This window comes from Rattus norvegicus, chromosome 1 (assembly GCF_036323735.1).
Source record: "Rattus norvegicus strain BN/NHsdMcwi chromosome 1, GRCr8, whole genome shotgun sequence".
Taxonomy (NCBI): Eukaryota; Metazoa; Chordata; class Mammalia; order Rodentia; family Muridae; genus Rattus; species Rattus norvegicus.
In genome coordinates, this window is record NC_086019.1 from 224,374,698 (window position 1) to 224,389,035 (window position 14,338).

The following is a 14,338-nucleotide window of genomic DNA, read 5'->3' on the forward strand; positions in this document are numbered from 1 at the left end:
TTGGTGGTCCCACTGTGCTGTGGGATGCCAGAACTTCTCCCTTATCTCTGTTGCCTAGTTTTTCTTGGTCTTCCTTCCCTCCCCACCCTTCCTTACCTTCAGTCTACCTTCAGTTTGACTAGCTTTACTCTCCTCATATGAGTGCAAGATTATGCAGTGTTTGTCTTACTGAGTATGAGTTATGTCACTTAACACAACATCCTTTGGTCCTTCCATTTTACTGCTAATGACAAGATTTCATTCCTCTTTATGGCTAAATATGAATAATATTCAATTGTGTATATATACCCCATATTTTAAATCAATTTATCTGTCATTTGGGTAGCCAGATTGACTATGTATCAGTCATTGTGAATGGGTCAGTAATTAACTCAGTATTTCTAATGTTTCTTTGGTATGCTAATGCCATTTCCTGTGGATCCTATAGAGAGCACACTTGGAGAGCCACTGCTCTGTGAACATCTGGGTTGCTATGGAGTTTGTGAATTGAGTCTGTATAATGCAGATGATGTCAAACTGATGTCTTGTAGAATTTCCTTAGAAGAATATTTAGTCTTGTTGGTTATCAGGTTAACTGAGTAGAGACCAAATCCCTGAGGATTTACTACCAGTTCTAGGAGCTGAGGGAATCATCAAAGAGAAGGAAAATTCCTTTGTTTGTACCACCTCTCACCAAATGGGTCATTATTCCTGGTGTGGGTCTGGCTTGTCTAAACCCCGCTACTTACACATCTAGACCCAACCATTTGCTGGGGAGCTGGTTACAACAAACCCAGGATTGGAGGAGATTGGGGTGGGGGTGGTAAAGCACCCTTTCTCATCGCTTTGTCATTTGCATCAGATTGGAAATAGAATGGGACTCATGTCTACAATTGAACATAAAAGGCCAGCTCACTGTTGGCTCCTTGATCCCTTAGGTTCTGCTCACCAGACTCAGAATCACTGGATGTAATAATCTTCTTGGTCTCCTGCAGACTGTGTCATAACTTTAAGGCAACACTCACACACATGGCTGTCCATGTCAAAGAAAGAAAGACATGAATCCTAACACAAGAGCTGAGCGAGACAGGGCTGTCCTGTGTACGGATTGTTAGCTTGGTCTGAAAAGCCCATCACAAGGGCTTTTCTCATAACTTCTTGGTGTTTTAGTGTTTTAATGGAATGAAACTTTATAAAAAGTCTTTTTGCCCTCTATTTTCATAGAAACAGATCACATAAAATGTTTAAGGCTGTATAAGAGCAAAGGCAACTTCCAGATGCTTTAATTTAGTTTAATTTACTTTATATTCCTTCAAGGCTGGGCTAGGAAGTAGGCTTCAGCACTTAGGACCGTAGCATTTCAGAGCTGTGCGTGGTGCATACAGAGGTAAGGGGCAGTTTCACATTTTAAGCTGTCTTTAATAAAGGAGCCCCAACAATTGGAAATGCAAACAGAAACCATAGAATATGCTAAAACTCTTTATGATTTCTAAACTTCTGGTTTTTACCAGGGGTAGTGAATCAAACCTCTAATCTTAGCACTGGAGAAGTTGAGGCATATGAATTTCTATGAGTTTGAGAAAGACATGGTTTTCTCAGTGAGTTCCAGGCCAATCTAACCTAAAGAGCGGGACTCTGTCTTTATTTTATTGAGTTAGTTTTTTTCTGGTTTTTAGTAAAACAATTTCAGAGGTAAATTCTTACGTTAAAAATTGTAGAAAAATTTAAACAGATATAAAGTATATCTTGCATATATAAGTGAAAAATTGTCCTCCACTCAATGTATGTATCACCCAGCTTCAACAGTTGCTAATACTTGGTCAGTATTATTTTCTTTTCATTAATTTACTTATTCAGCTTTGGACCAAACCTGAAAGTTAATGTTAAGGTTCCCACAGGTGAAGATTATCTTTCTTATCTAGGAACTTTATAAAAGAATGCTGTGGTTTTAAAAAACAAACCCTCAGAGACCAGTTCTTTAGGTTATCTGTAATCCCTGTCCCTAGTTCAAATTCCTCTTCACTGTTTTCCATTTTGTCTTATTCTGGATGTGAGCCTACTAAAAATTCTATCTCAAGGTCATCAACTATCCTCATTCATGAGGTAGAAACCTGATTGGCCTCTCTTCAACTATCCTCATTCATGAGGTAGAAACCCCACTGACCTCTAGTGAGTTTTAAACTAGAAGAAACATCATCAGGAATTCTAAGGTTGGGACAGGAGAGACTAGGCTATTCCAGCCAAGCTAGCTTCCTCCTTCCATGGCTGGGCAAAGGCTGTGTCAGCTGCTGCTCTATCATCTGGCAAATGTACATCTCTTCATGGGTCCAACTCTTGCCTTCAATGTCAGGGTGTTGAATTTCCCTCACTCTTGGTTGCTTTGAATGTGCTAGCATCCCTTGACTATGACCTCAATGGCAGGGACAGTGTCCTATAGGGCCTTTGGACTGTGTATTTATCTCAGAGTTAATTATAATGCAAGTATTTTTCACCTGCTTTGCATGGACTCCACTTACTATGGCTTAGAAGTGCTCTACGAAATGTATGTGTTGGAAACTTGGTCTCCATGGTGATAATGTTGTGAAGTAGGGTTTAAGATGAAGGGAGGAGGTAGTGATGAGTCTTACCCAATAGCTGGACTGATGATGTGATCATAAGAATAAGCCATAAAAGCAGGTCTGGCCTCCTTTTATTCTCTTACTGTCATTCTCCCTTGCTTTCCACCTCCTGCTGTGGAGTGACCCAGCACCAAGGCCTTTACCAGGGCCCGGTGCCATGTACATAGATCTCCTAGTCCCTAGTAATATTCAGCCACAGCTATATTGTTTATAATTTATCCGATCTCAAGTATTGTGTTATAGCAGCTCTAAATGAGCCAAGACACTGATCCAGGAAACACTTTGGAAAATACTTTGCCATTTTCTCAAGAACAAATAAGTCAACATCACCTTATTTCCAGATAAGTCCTTCCTTTTTATCTTTCTAACTCCCTTCAGGGAAAATACCAGAAACAATAAGAATTCAACTAGTCCGTTACCATGCTCCATTATCCTTTCTTGGATGTGTGTGTATACAGCTAACATCAAAGAAGAAAGATGTGGGGGAGGAAAGGATGCTTAGAGCAAAGACAGGAAATTGTCCGTAGGAACAATATTTTCTTAGGAAGGTACTCCTGTTCAAGATCTATGTGTATGCATTCCCTTATTCAAAAGCTAATAGTATACTTCACAAACAAAACCTCCAAAATGTTCTAGTAGTGTTACCTTTCATTAGCAAATGGGCCTAGATTTCCTGTTGTTTCTCTTTTTGAGACAGGGTCTCCTCATGTATCCAGGACAGACTTCAAACCCTGCCTTCCCTTCCCTGACATGGTTGCCCCAGTGCCTAGATGTCTTTAAAGCAGTCATTTGTGGTGGTAGAATTGTTTTCTGACTTTCCATTTTTATTGTGCTAGGAACAATCATGGCTCTTCCAGGGTATATATACTGGATGATTATAATTGCCTCATTAGACACGTGCTCTGAGATGTTCAAACATACAAGGCAATTTAATAATTCACAGTAATACAAATGGGAGTTAGAGGGAGAATAGCATTTAGTTTTGATAATGTCTTTATCTTAAATTACGCTTTGAAGTGTCTTTAAAGAAAATTTAGTATTTACAAGTTTAATTCTAGAAACACTTAGAAAATAGCCTCATGGATGCTCACAGGAAAAGTTATCAGCAATTCACCCAACCGTGAAACCTGCCAGATCCAATAATAGCCAGCCTGGCAAAACGTGGGTGCTAGTGCAATAGTGGCATGGATGTTATAGGGCAATCACTTGCTTTCTGATTGGATTTAAGGACTGCTACATTAAAGAAAATCATACATGGTACTGTAAGCGCATTTAAGAACTCAAGTCTAGAGAGGTTATAGGGCATTTGGAAACATACTATTTTAACTTTGCTAAATGAGCATGGCATCAAGCTGCCTTCTAAATACTGATCTTCATACCTATAGACTACTTCAGCTCTCACTCACTAGAGGAGCCTTTTTTAGATAACAGTTAATACAGAGACATCTGGTCAAAGTGCAGAGAATAAATGACTTGGCCCTAAATGAGACATCTAAATAATTACCCTCCAATGGCATAGGGAACACAATGGAGAAACAGAAAGAAATTGGGGATGATGGCCATGAATTGGTATCTTCTGGACATGAAGCCAATGCAATCATGAATTGATTACACCTGAAGTTATCTACAGTAGACCTGAAAAATATTGGACCTGTCAACATTTCGACATGGAAGAGGAAAGGGCTCATAAACTCTTCCCCTACCCATGGTACTACTGACAGTTAATGGTGACTAGAGGAAGGGTTATCGTTTTCTTCAGTAGTGTGGTCACTGATAAATTGTCCATGTTAAACTAAATGAACTCCCATTCTAGAAACACTTAGAAATATGATGCAACTTTATTTAAGCATAATGCGTTTCACATGCACATGCAAATGTATACACACACACACACACACATGCACACACACACATGCATGCTCATCCATGTACATACATACACACAAGGAAATAAAAATAAGATGTTCTGTGAAGAAAGAAGGGAAAAGAAAAAGTGAAACGGACTAAAGTTCATTATATACATGTATGAAACTTTCAAACAACACAAAATTATTTTAAAAAGCAATTTCATAATTGCTTAATGGCTGAATAATACTTCATTGTGTAAAAGCACCATATTTCATTATCCATTCATCAGTTGAAATCATGAAATCTTGGTTGATTTCATGGCAGCAATGAACATTGATGAGCTAGTATCACTGTAATATGATATAGAATCCTTTGGGTATATGCCCAAGAGTGTTATAGCTGGATCATGTGATTAATCTATTTCTAGCTTTTTGAGGAACATCCATACTGATTTTCATAGTGACTGTTCAGTCTCACTAACAGTAAATAAATATTTTTTCCTCACATTCTTTGCCAGCATTTTTCATAATTTGTTCTTTTGATTTTAGCCATTTTGACTGAAGCAAATGATATTGTGCTGTGGATGAAACTGGAAACAATCATTTTGTGTGAAGTAATGCAGACTCATAAAGGTAAACGTAATATGTTCTCTCTTATTTGTGGATATTAACTTTGACTTTTCAGATATGTTTATTTCATTTGGAATAATCATAGAGTTCTGGAAATTAGTAAGGGGCTGTGATGGGGAGGTCCAAGGCAGGGGAGATAGAAATAAATGATATATAGGTTCAAAGTGGATGAATGGAGCAGAAGTGGTTAAATTTGAGTAGGAAATGGGAGGACAGGGTAGAAAAGGGCATATGGGGGCGATAAATAATAACAACAGTGACCTTTTGAAAAAGTCATAAGGAAACACATGCACTGCTGTAGAAGATTGCTACTATATAAGTATAGCTATAGCTATAGGAATAGGTAAATTATACACATATAGGAAAAGAGTTGAAATGGAGTTATCTTATGACAGAATTCCAATGCACTTACTAGATACCACAGAGTAACAAATGAAAGACCTGGTGCCAGGAATGAGTTAAGTCTTTTGGAGTTATTGGCCAGTGAAATATCACAGACTTCTAAACAGAACAGGCTATTGTAAATTCTATTGGTTACTCTGAAGAATTGAATATTAAGAGCCTATTGCTGAAGGAAGATACGACATACTTAAGACATAAGACATGGAGAAATTTAGCTGGTACTCAATTGGATGCTTTACCCTTTCTGTTTAATGTTCATAGTGCTGTGAGGTGATATATATATATATATATAATATATATTATATATATATATATATATATTTGACCCTGACAGGACATACTCATTGATTCAACAGTGGCATGAAGATATGGGAGTAACCAATCACTTTCTGATTGGATTTAAGTCCAGAGCAACAACATGAAACTCATTCGTGGACCTATTATCAGGCCAAGAACCTATGGTTAGACAGGTCATAGGAACTAGAAAAGAAGCTAACATTAATATTCTGTTGAAAGGACAGTGCATTAAGCCAATTCCTAATGACATCATCATACTCATAGACTAATTCATCTCCTGACTCTCATCAGAAAATTTTCTGTATACAGTAGATGGTGATTAACACAGATATCCACAACTAGCAAGGTACAGAGAATAAGAGAATGCAGAATGCTCAGCTACATATGGGTCATCTATATCATAGCCACTCCTCCCAAGGCTCAGTAATCATCACAGAGGGGAGGACATAAAGACTCTAAAGAGCCAGAGGTAGTAGATAAACATAAGCAAACAGTGTCCCTCATAAATAGCAGTTAAGATGTAAACTCAAAGTGATTGTAACGACACTCACAAACCACAGTGAAAGCAGAAATATGATAATATCCTTCATATATGGCTGAGAAGATATGAGCTTGGAGTGATGATGACAGCATGCATAAGCCCCAGTACACGCTGAAATTAAGACAAACATCTCATCAAGGACAGGGAGGTCAAGATGAAGTCTCCCCTCTGATCAAGGAGCTATTGGCAACTGGTAGGTGCTAGGAGAGAAAGTCATTTTTCCTTAAGAATGTTTCCTCTAGTAAGCTGTCCAAACTCCAGCAGAAGGCCACCCATCCAAGATATATGTCCAACACAAATTGGACTCTATGGGTAGAAAAATAAGTCAGATTACTCAGCTATCAAGAACAACGAGTTTATGAAATTCGTAGGCAAATGGTTGGAACTGGAAAATATCATCCTGAGTGAGCTAACCCAATCACAGAAAAACATACATGGTATGCACTCATTGATAAGTGGCTATTAGCCCAAATGCTTGAATTACCCTAGATCCCTAGAACAAAGGAAACTCAAGACGGATGATCAAAATGTGAATGCTTCACTCCTTCTTTAAATGAGGAAAAAGAATACCCTTGGCAGGGAAGGGAGAGGCAAAGATTAAAACAGAGACTGAAGGAACACCCATTCAGAGCCTGCCCCACATGTGGCCCATACATATACAGCCACCCAATTAGACAAGATGGATGAAGCAAAGAAGTGCAGACCGACAGGAGCCGGATGTAGATCGCTCCTGAGAGACACAGCCAGAATACAGCAAATATAGAGGCGAATGCCAGCAGCAAACCACTGAACTGAGAATAGGTCCCCTATTGAAGGAATCAGAGAAAGAACTGGAAGAGCTTGAAGGGGCTCGAGACCCCAAAAGTACAACAATGCCAAGCAACCAGAGCTTCCAGGGACTAAGCCACTACCTAAAGACTATACATGGACTGACCCTGGACTCTGACCCCATAGGTAGCAATGAATATCCTAGTAAGAGCACCAGTGGAAGGGGAAGCCCTGGGTCCTGCTAAGACTGAACCCCCAGTGAACTAGTCTATGGGGGGAGGGCGGCAATGGTGGGAGGGTTGGGAGGGGAACACCCATAAGGAAGGGGAGGGGGGAGGGGGATGTTTGCCCGGAAACCGGGAAAGGGAATAACACTCGAAATGTATATAAGAAATACTCAAGTTAATAAAAAAAAAAAAATAAGTCAGAAAGTTGAGGGATGAATCAGGGAGGAGTTGAGGAGAGTGAATAGGATAAAAGTACATTGTATGAAATTCTAAAAGAAATATTTTGTAAAAAGAAACAAATACTTTTAAAAGGGAGATAAATGTATTAATACCTGAAAAGCAGGCTATTGAATCTTTAAATTTATCAGTCAAGAAAGATAAAACAAACAAGTTAAAGGAAAGGTTGCAAATAAAACAAAAAAATGAGAACTAGATTCTGGAAATATTTTTTGTGAATAATATTATCAGGGTAATTGGTGAGAGTAAAATATGGACAATATAGCATAGTAATTAGCGGACCATAGGATATTTTTCTAATTAAAAAAGAAAGCATTCTCATGGTTAGCATTAGGAACCCTTGAGACGTCTATTTTTTCCTTGTCCTTCCCTACCTCCGTCTTTCCTTTTAGTCGTCGTGCTGTATTTCTTGCCTTCTACTTCTGAGGGATTCTGACAATCAAACCCACGGTCTTGATGACACACAAGGCAAGCAAATGTTTATAAAACTGTTACTCTATGCTTATCACTGTGGAAAATAAAGAAATAAATACAGCTCAGCCCTTGTTCACAGGGCTGTCACAGTCCCGAGGAAGAATGAGGACAGAATGACCCTTGGGCAGAGGGAGTGTCTCAGTAGAGTTGCAATATCTTTATCCAATTTGGGAGACACACACACACACACACACACACACACACACACACACACACACACACACACAGAGAGAGAGAGAGAGAGAGAGAGAGAGAGAGAGAGAGAGAGAGAGAGAGAGAGATTGGCCTAGCTTCTTACACATTTAGCTAAGCATGGATAAGGCCATTGATTCTGTCACCCAGAAGCTCCCAATTAAAACCTAGATCAGAGTAGCATTGTTAAAAATATATATTGGGCATTCAATCCTCTTTATTGGAGATGTCCATTAGATTAAGTGTTGCTCATTCCATTGCTTGCTATTTCTCTTTGACATGTAGTGATGCCTCCAGTTTTCCTTGCACTGTACTAGGAAGGAGATGCAAATGTGAGATCTCAAGAAACAAGCATTTGGAAACAGTTGTCTTCCAGACACCTACGAAGGCTACACATGCTCTGATGCCATTAGAGTAGAAGGTCATAAAAGATTAGGGTATGATGATTTGAGTTGGATCTCCAGGACTCACATGTTAGAAGGAGAGAACTTATTCCCATAATTTGTCACAAGTACTGTAGACACATGTATGGATAGATATAGATTACATGTAAGTAAATAATAAATTAACAAACATAGTAATTTTTAATAAGAGGGAAGTAATGCTTTTACATAATAGTTTTCACTTAAATTGATTATAGAAATGAATATATATATATATATATATATATATATATATATATAAATTGAAATGCTGTTTGAGGGATGAGTTTGTAGGATATGGGATTCCACTGGTGAAAAGTGATCTCAAAGGTATATTTTCATTAACAAGATAGCTTTTATAGTATTTAGGAAATTGGTCTTTGCCCAGGGTACTAACCTCAAGGGAGAGGATGCTACAGAGGTACGTTGTGGTCAGACAAAAAGGATTATCTATGTCATGGGAAGGAGTCTGGGTCCTGTGTCCAACAGCCCAGTTAGGTGCCACTAAGGTGGTCAACACATCCTCTCTATACCCCACCCCTAGGAATCACTAAAAGTCACTCACCTTGTTATGGGGCAGCTGATACAGTCGTCCTGAGTTGGTCCCCAGCACTTGGCACATGAGGCATCACAGATTTGGCAGTGGCCTTGCTCATCAATATATTCTCCTGTGGAACAAATGTAGCTGTTTACTTTATTCCACATAGCAAGCCTGCCAGGGCTGACAGTCGGGGATTAGCCAGAGCTCTTGCTGGCTACTTGAGCAGTGGAAATAACACAAGACATGGTTATGCTTCAAGTTAAGCAGTGGTCAGGCCACACCCACATCTTGTCTAAGCATGCTATAAGGGGAAGGATTGTAGTTTTAGGGAAAGAATAGAAGTAGTGTTTTGACTGAAATTTGGCAGATGCGAAATAGATGTTATCCTTAAAGATTACCAGTGAAGAAACAGAACAGGGTTTTTCATTCAGCTGGAAAATTTATCTTTCCCATAGGAGTACATATCTGATCTTTCCACAGAACTCAGTGCAGCTTCACACATTTCTCTTGAACATAGGAAATCACCACCACAGCAAGGGGTAGAGAGAGGTCAACCTGCCCAAAGGCATCAAAGACAGGGTAGCCCTCAATGTATCCATCCCTCCTCCCACACCACATCTCTTCTCCCTTGTCACTGTAAAAACCCAAACCAAACCAAACAACAACAATCAAACACAAAATCACAACAGTCTGAGAGCTTTCTTCAGCCAGATCCAAAGTGCCACATTTTGTTGTCGTTTGAGAACAGATAATCCTCAGAATAAAATGTTGTCCAGATTCTGGCAGAACCATTGCTTTCACTTGGCCTCACCCCACTCTTGAATTTGACAGCTATTTAATCATCTGGAGCTTGTCAATGTGAGAACCACCTGGAGTGGTGAGGTAGGATGACCCATTCATGGCTTAGTCAAGCCACCTCAATGATGTTCTAAGATAACTCATGGTTTTACTGTAGTTGCATTCCGATGGATGGGGATGGAACACCCCATCTTTGGTTTTTCCTACTTCAGTGCAATTTTAATCCAGCAACATGGCTGCTCTGGCAAGAAATCACACTCAAAAGACCTTCTAGGTCTGTGTGATCTGGCTGGGATAGACCAACCCTAATCCATGGCTGGAATATAGGCATGCCCTTAGTATATACCTTTAAAGTAAAATTGGTTTGTAGAAGGAAATGGTCATGTTTGAAAGTGATAAATCAGAGAAAGGTTTGCCTAAATGAGTCAGAGGTAGATATGTCAAACTCTCATGAGAACAGAGAGGAAAGAAAGACAACTAAAGAGAGAATACAGCAAATACAGAGGCGAATGCCAGCAGCAAACCACTGAACTGAGAATAGGACCCCCGTTGAAGGAATCAGAGAAAGAACTGGGAGAGCTTGAAGGGGCTCGAGACCCCATATGAACAACAATGCCAAGCAACCAGAGCTTCCAGGGACTAAGCCACTACCTAAAGACTATACATGGACTGACCCTGGACTCTGACCTCATAGGTAGCAATGAATATCCTAGTAAGAGCACCAGTGGAAGGGGAAGCCCTGGGTCCTGCTAAGACTGAACCCCCAGTGAACGGGATTGTTGGGGGGAGGGCGGCAATGGGGGGAGGATGGGGAGGGGAACACCCATAAAGAAGGGGAGGGGGAGGGACTAGGGGGATGTTTGCCCGGAAACCGGGAAAGGGAATAACACTCGAAATGTATATAAGAAATACTCAAGTTAATAAAAAAAAAAAGAGAGCAGGTGGGGAGAGAAAGAGGAAGAGAAAGGAAAACAAGAGGTGGAGGTGGAGGGGGAGGGAGGGGGCAGTTTTACAGAGACAGGTTTTAGGTGAAGAAAGAATGAGCCAGAGAATGAAACATTTATTAATTCACTTATTTTGTGCATTCTTTTTTGTTGCTTATTTTTTTCCACAATGTCTCACCATACAGGTCAGGCTGCCCTGGGTCTTATTATACAGGCCAAGCTGCCCTGGAACTTGTGATCTACTTGCCTCAGCTTTCTGAGTGCCAGGGTTATAAGAGAACACCACCATGCCTATGTGGAAAATTAATTCTCCCTCTTTTTCATCAGTACCTTGGCTATGTGTCTTCTTGATCTGCTCAAGTATAATGGCCTCTATTCAGCACTCATAAAATAGCGTTAGATCTAATGACCACTGAGCATTCCCTAGCTCTGCAATTTTGAAAACATGATCTAAGCAGTAGTTCTCAACCTCTCTAATGCTGTGACCCTTTAATATAGTTCCTCATGTTGTGGTGACCCCAACCATAAATTTATTTTTGTTGATGCTTTATAACTGTAATTCTGTCACTGTTACAAATTGTAATGTAAATACCTATGTTTTCCAATGTCTTAGGTGACCTCTGTGAAAGGATCGTTCAATCCCAAAAGAGGTAAAGACCCCCATAGGTTGTGAACAACTGATAAGCACAAGCATTTACACACCTCACTCCTTGTGTTCTCTACTTAGACTGGGCCAAACTTTCTCCAAGCTCACTTTCTCCTCATACTCTTCAGAAGGAGACATCTAACTTGAGGATATGATATCTGAGTTTGCTCAGTTTCCTTTTTCTCAATGTCTAAACTCCTTGTGAGCTCCTTGAGTGCTTGCTCTCTTAGCACCTGTCTTTAAGAAAGGTGTATCTTTCCTCTTGCCCATTGACAACTGTCCATTTAGTGCTCTTCATCTCCCTTCCTTGGGATATTCCTTCCAATCCCTCAGTCTTAAATCTCCTCTTTATGTCTTCATGTTACAGCATCCACAAAGATTCTCTCCTAACCCTTCCCAAGACCCTTCCCTTCCTGAGAAGTGGTGGCTCAAGACTGTTTATTTTCCTCTTGGTACTTGGTAACAAAATGGAGAACATTTTGTGACCTTGAAGCTTATGTAAGCGAGTCATCAAAGGACAGCTAAATGGTTCATCCCTCTCCAGTCTGCACGCCTCTTCACTTTACAATAAGTACTGGCTTTACAACAGATGACAATAGAGGGCCCTGCCCCAATTCCCATATTTATGTGGATGTCCAATTAGTCACATAAACAACTGCCTTCAGTCCTTGTGCACAGGCAAAAGTCTTCGCCTGCACATTTGGAACTGAGGAAGTCAGATTCCAAGGGCATAAGGAAGTTACTTTTTTTTTTTCTTTTGCGTTGTTGGAACAGCAAATTCTTGTCATCTGTCTTCGTTGCACAATGAAGTTGAATGTTTATGACAGGCATGATATACAAAATTCTTAGGAGAAATCACTTTTAGCAGAGATGCCAGGAGCCAGCATATTGTTCACCTATCCTACAAACTCTTCCTTTTGGCAACTTCTGTTATTATGTCCGGATCCTACTTCTTCTGTGGTTGGAATATTTCCATTTTTCTATTAGTTCCTTTAAATCCTGTTTTATAGGGCTATAAAGGACTCTGAAGAAGTTGAAGCACATGGGGAGGAAGGGCTTTTGGAAATTTGAAGACCCAGCTTCAAAGTGAATCCTTGTGAATTTAGAAGTGTATAAGTAAGCAACTTGCTATGCTACTTCTAGCCTTGATAACAGTGAAATGTTAATAATCTTAGATTAAAAAGAACTCAAATGAGCTCATCCAGAAAAGGTGAACATGCATATGATTCCCAGTTATAAAACAACCCAAGACATAATAATAGACTTTAGATATATATGGCCACAAAATGAGCTAGCTCACCACCACCTCTCTCTCTCTCCTTTCCTTTTCCTCCTTACTCCTTACATGTTTATCTCTCTTCCTTTTTTGGGTGGGACAGGGTCTCATGTAATCCATATTGGCCTTAAACTCACCAAGTAGCAGAATATAACCTTGAACTCATGATCCTCTTACCTCTGTCTCTGATATTTCAGATTTTAGGCTTTTTCCATCCTGCTCATCTCAAGAGCTTTGCTCTATAGGAGCATTGTGTATTTATTGATTCTAACAAACTTGATTGTACAGTTTGTGTAAATACATATCCCAATAAAGGAACAAATACTTAAGTAATAGATTATGATGTGCTTTAAAACATTTATTTTGGGGCTGGGGATTTAGCTCAGTGGTAGAGCGCTTACCTAGGAAGCACAAGGCCCTGGGTTCGGTCCCCAGCTCCGAAAAAAAAAAAAAAAGAACCAAAAAAAAAAAAACATTTATTTTTATCAAAGTGGCTAGTACATGGGGGAGGAGGACTAGGCACTGGGAATCCAGCTGCTTGGTATTGCCAGTTGTTTCACAGAGCAGCCTGGCTATTTCAGCTTCCTGTGTAAAGTCTACGTATGCGGTTTATCACCCAAGTGCCAGGAATCATGTGACTTTATTGAATAATTTCACAATCCGAAGTGCTAATTAAATAATACTATCTCTTTGCAAGAAAGCCAATACATAGCCTCCAACTTAAAATACCATTGTGTGAAGACAATTTTCATGAAAAAGAACTATACATTTATTATTTTATGCCAGCTACAATAAATGCTTGGCAACATTTGCAGCTAATTACATGCTAATGAAATAAGTCAGTTTTTAAAGCCTCGTTAAGCTGATGTTTTTATAGCAGTGCTCAATAAATGAGACCATCAACTGAGACTGAAACACCTTTAGCTTAAAGTCTCCACAGTCACTCAGCTTTAAAGGAGAAGGATATTTAGACAAGGTCTCCAATAGTGGTGAACTTTGAAGCTATTAGACCAGGTGAAACGGACCAATCACAAAAGGACAAATGCTTTATGAGGCCTGCAGAGTAGTAAAAGTCATAAGGACAAAGTGAAAAGGTGATTTCCAGGGGGCAGTGTGTGAGGGCCATAGGGTGTTAGAGTTTCATGGGTTCAGAGTTTCAGTTAGAGAAGATCAAAGCGTTCTGGGGATAGATGGGGGTGATGGCTACACAGCATGTAAATGAACACAAATGCAGGGACGAAACTAAACTCTGAAAATGGCTATCTATCTATCTATCTATCTATCTATCTATCTACCTATCAATCTATCTATCTAACATTATCTACCCAAAAAGATTGCTCCTTAACAGCCTATACTCAATATTAACAGCAACAGAACCCCTTCAGGCTTTGGGGAAATGCATAAAAAGCACTGACTGTCTTAGGGTACAGATCTGTCAAATAAAGACTTGAGAGAGGTGATAATGGTAGGCAGTGGGTGTACAGGTACACCCATCAGAA

At 39.7% G+C, this 14,338-nt stretch overlaps 1 protein-coding gene across 5 annotated transcripts in view; it reads right to left on the reverse strand.

Moving 5' to 3' along the window:
* Pcsk5 (proprotein convertase subtilisin/kexin type 5) overlaps positions 1-14,338 on the reverse strand; it is a 430,528-nt gene that overhangs the window by 110,875 nt on the left and 305,315 nt on the right. For all 5 annotated transcript variants that reach the window (XM_039109729.2, XM_039109692.2, XM_039109772.2 and 2 more), the window contains one exon: positions 9,200-9,302. In XM_039109729.2, the coding sequence (XP_038965657.1) occupies positions 9,200-9,302 (103 nt within the window). The remainder of the gene's footprint in view (positions 1-9,199; positions 9,303-14,338) is intronic.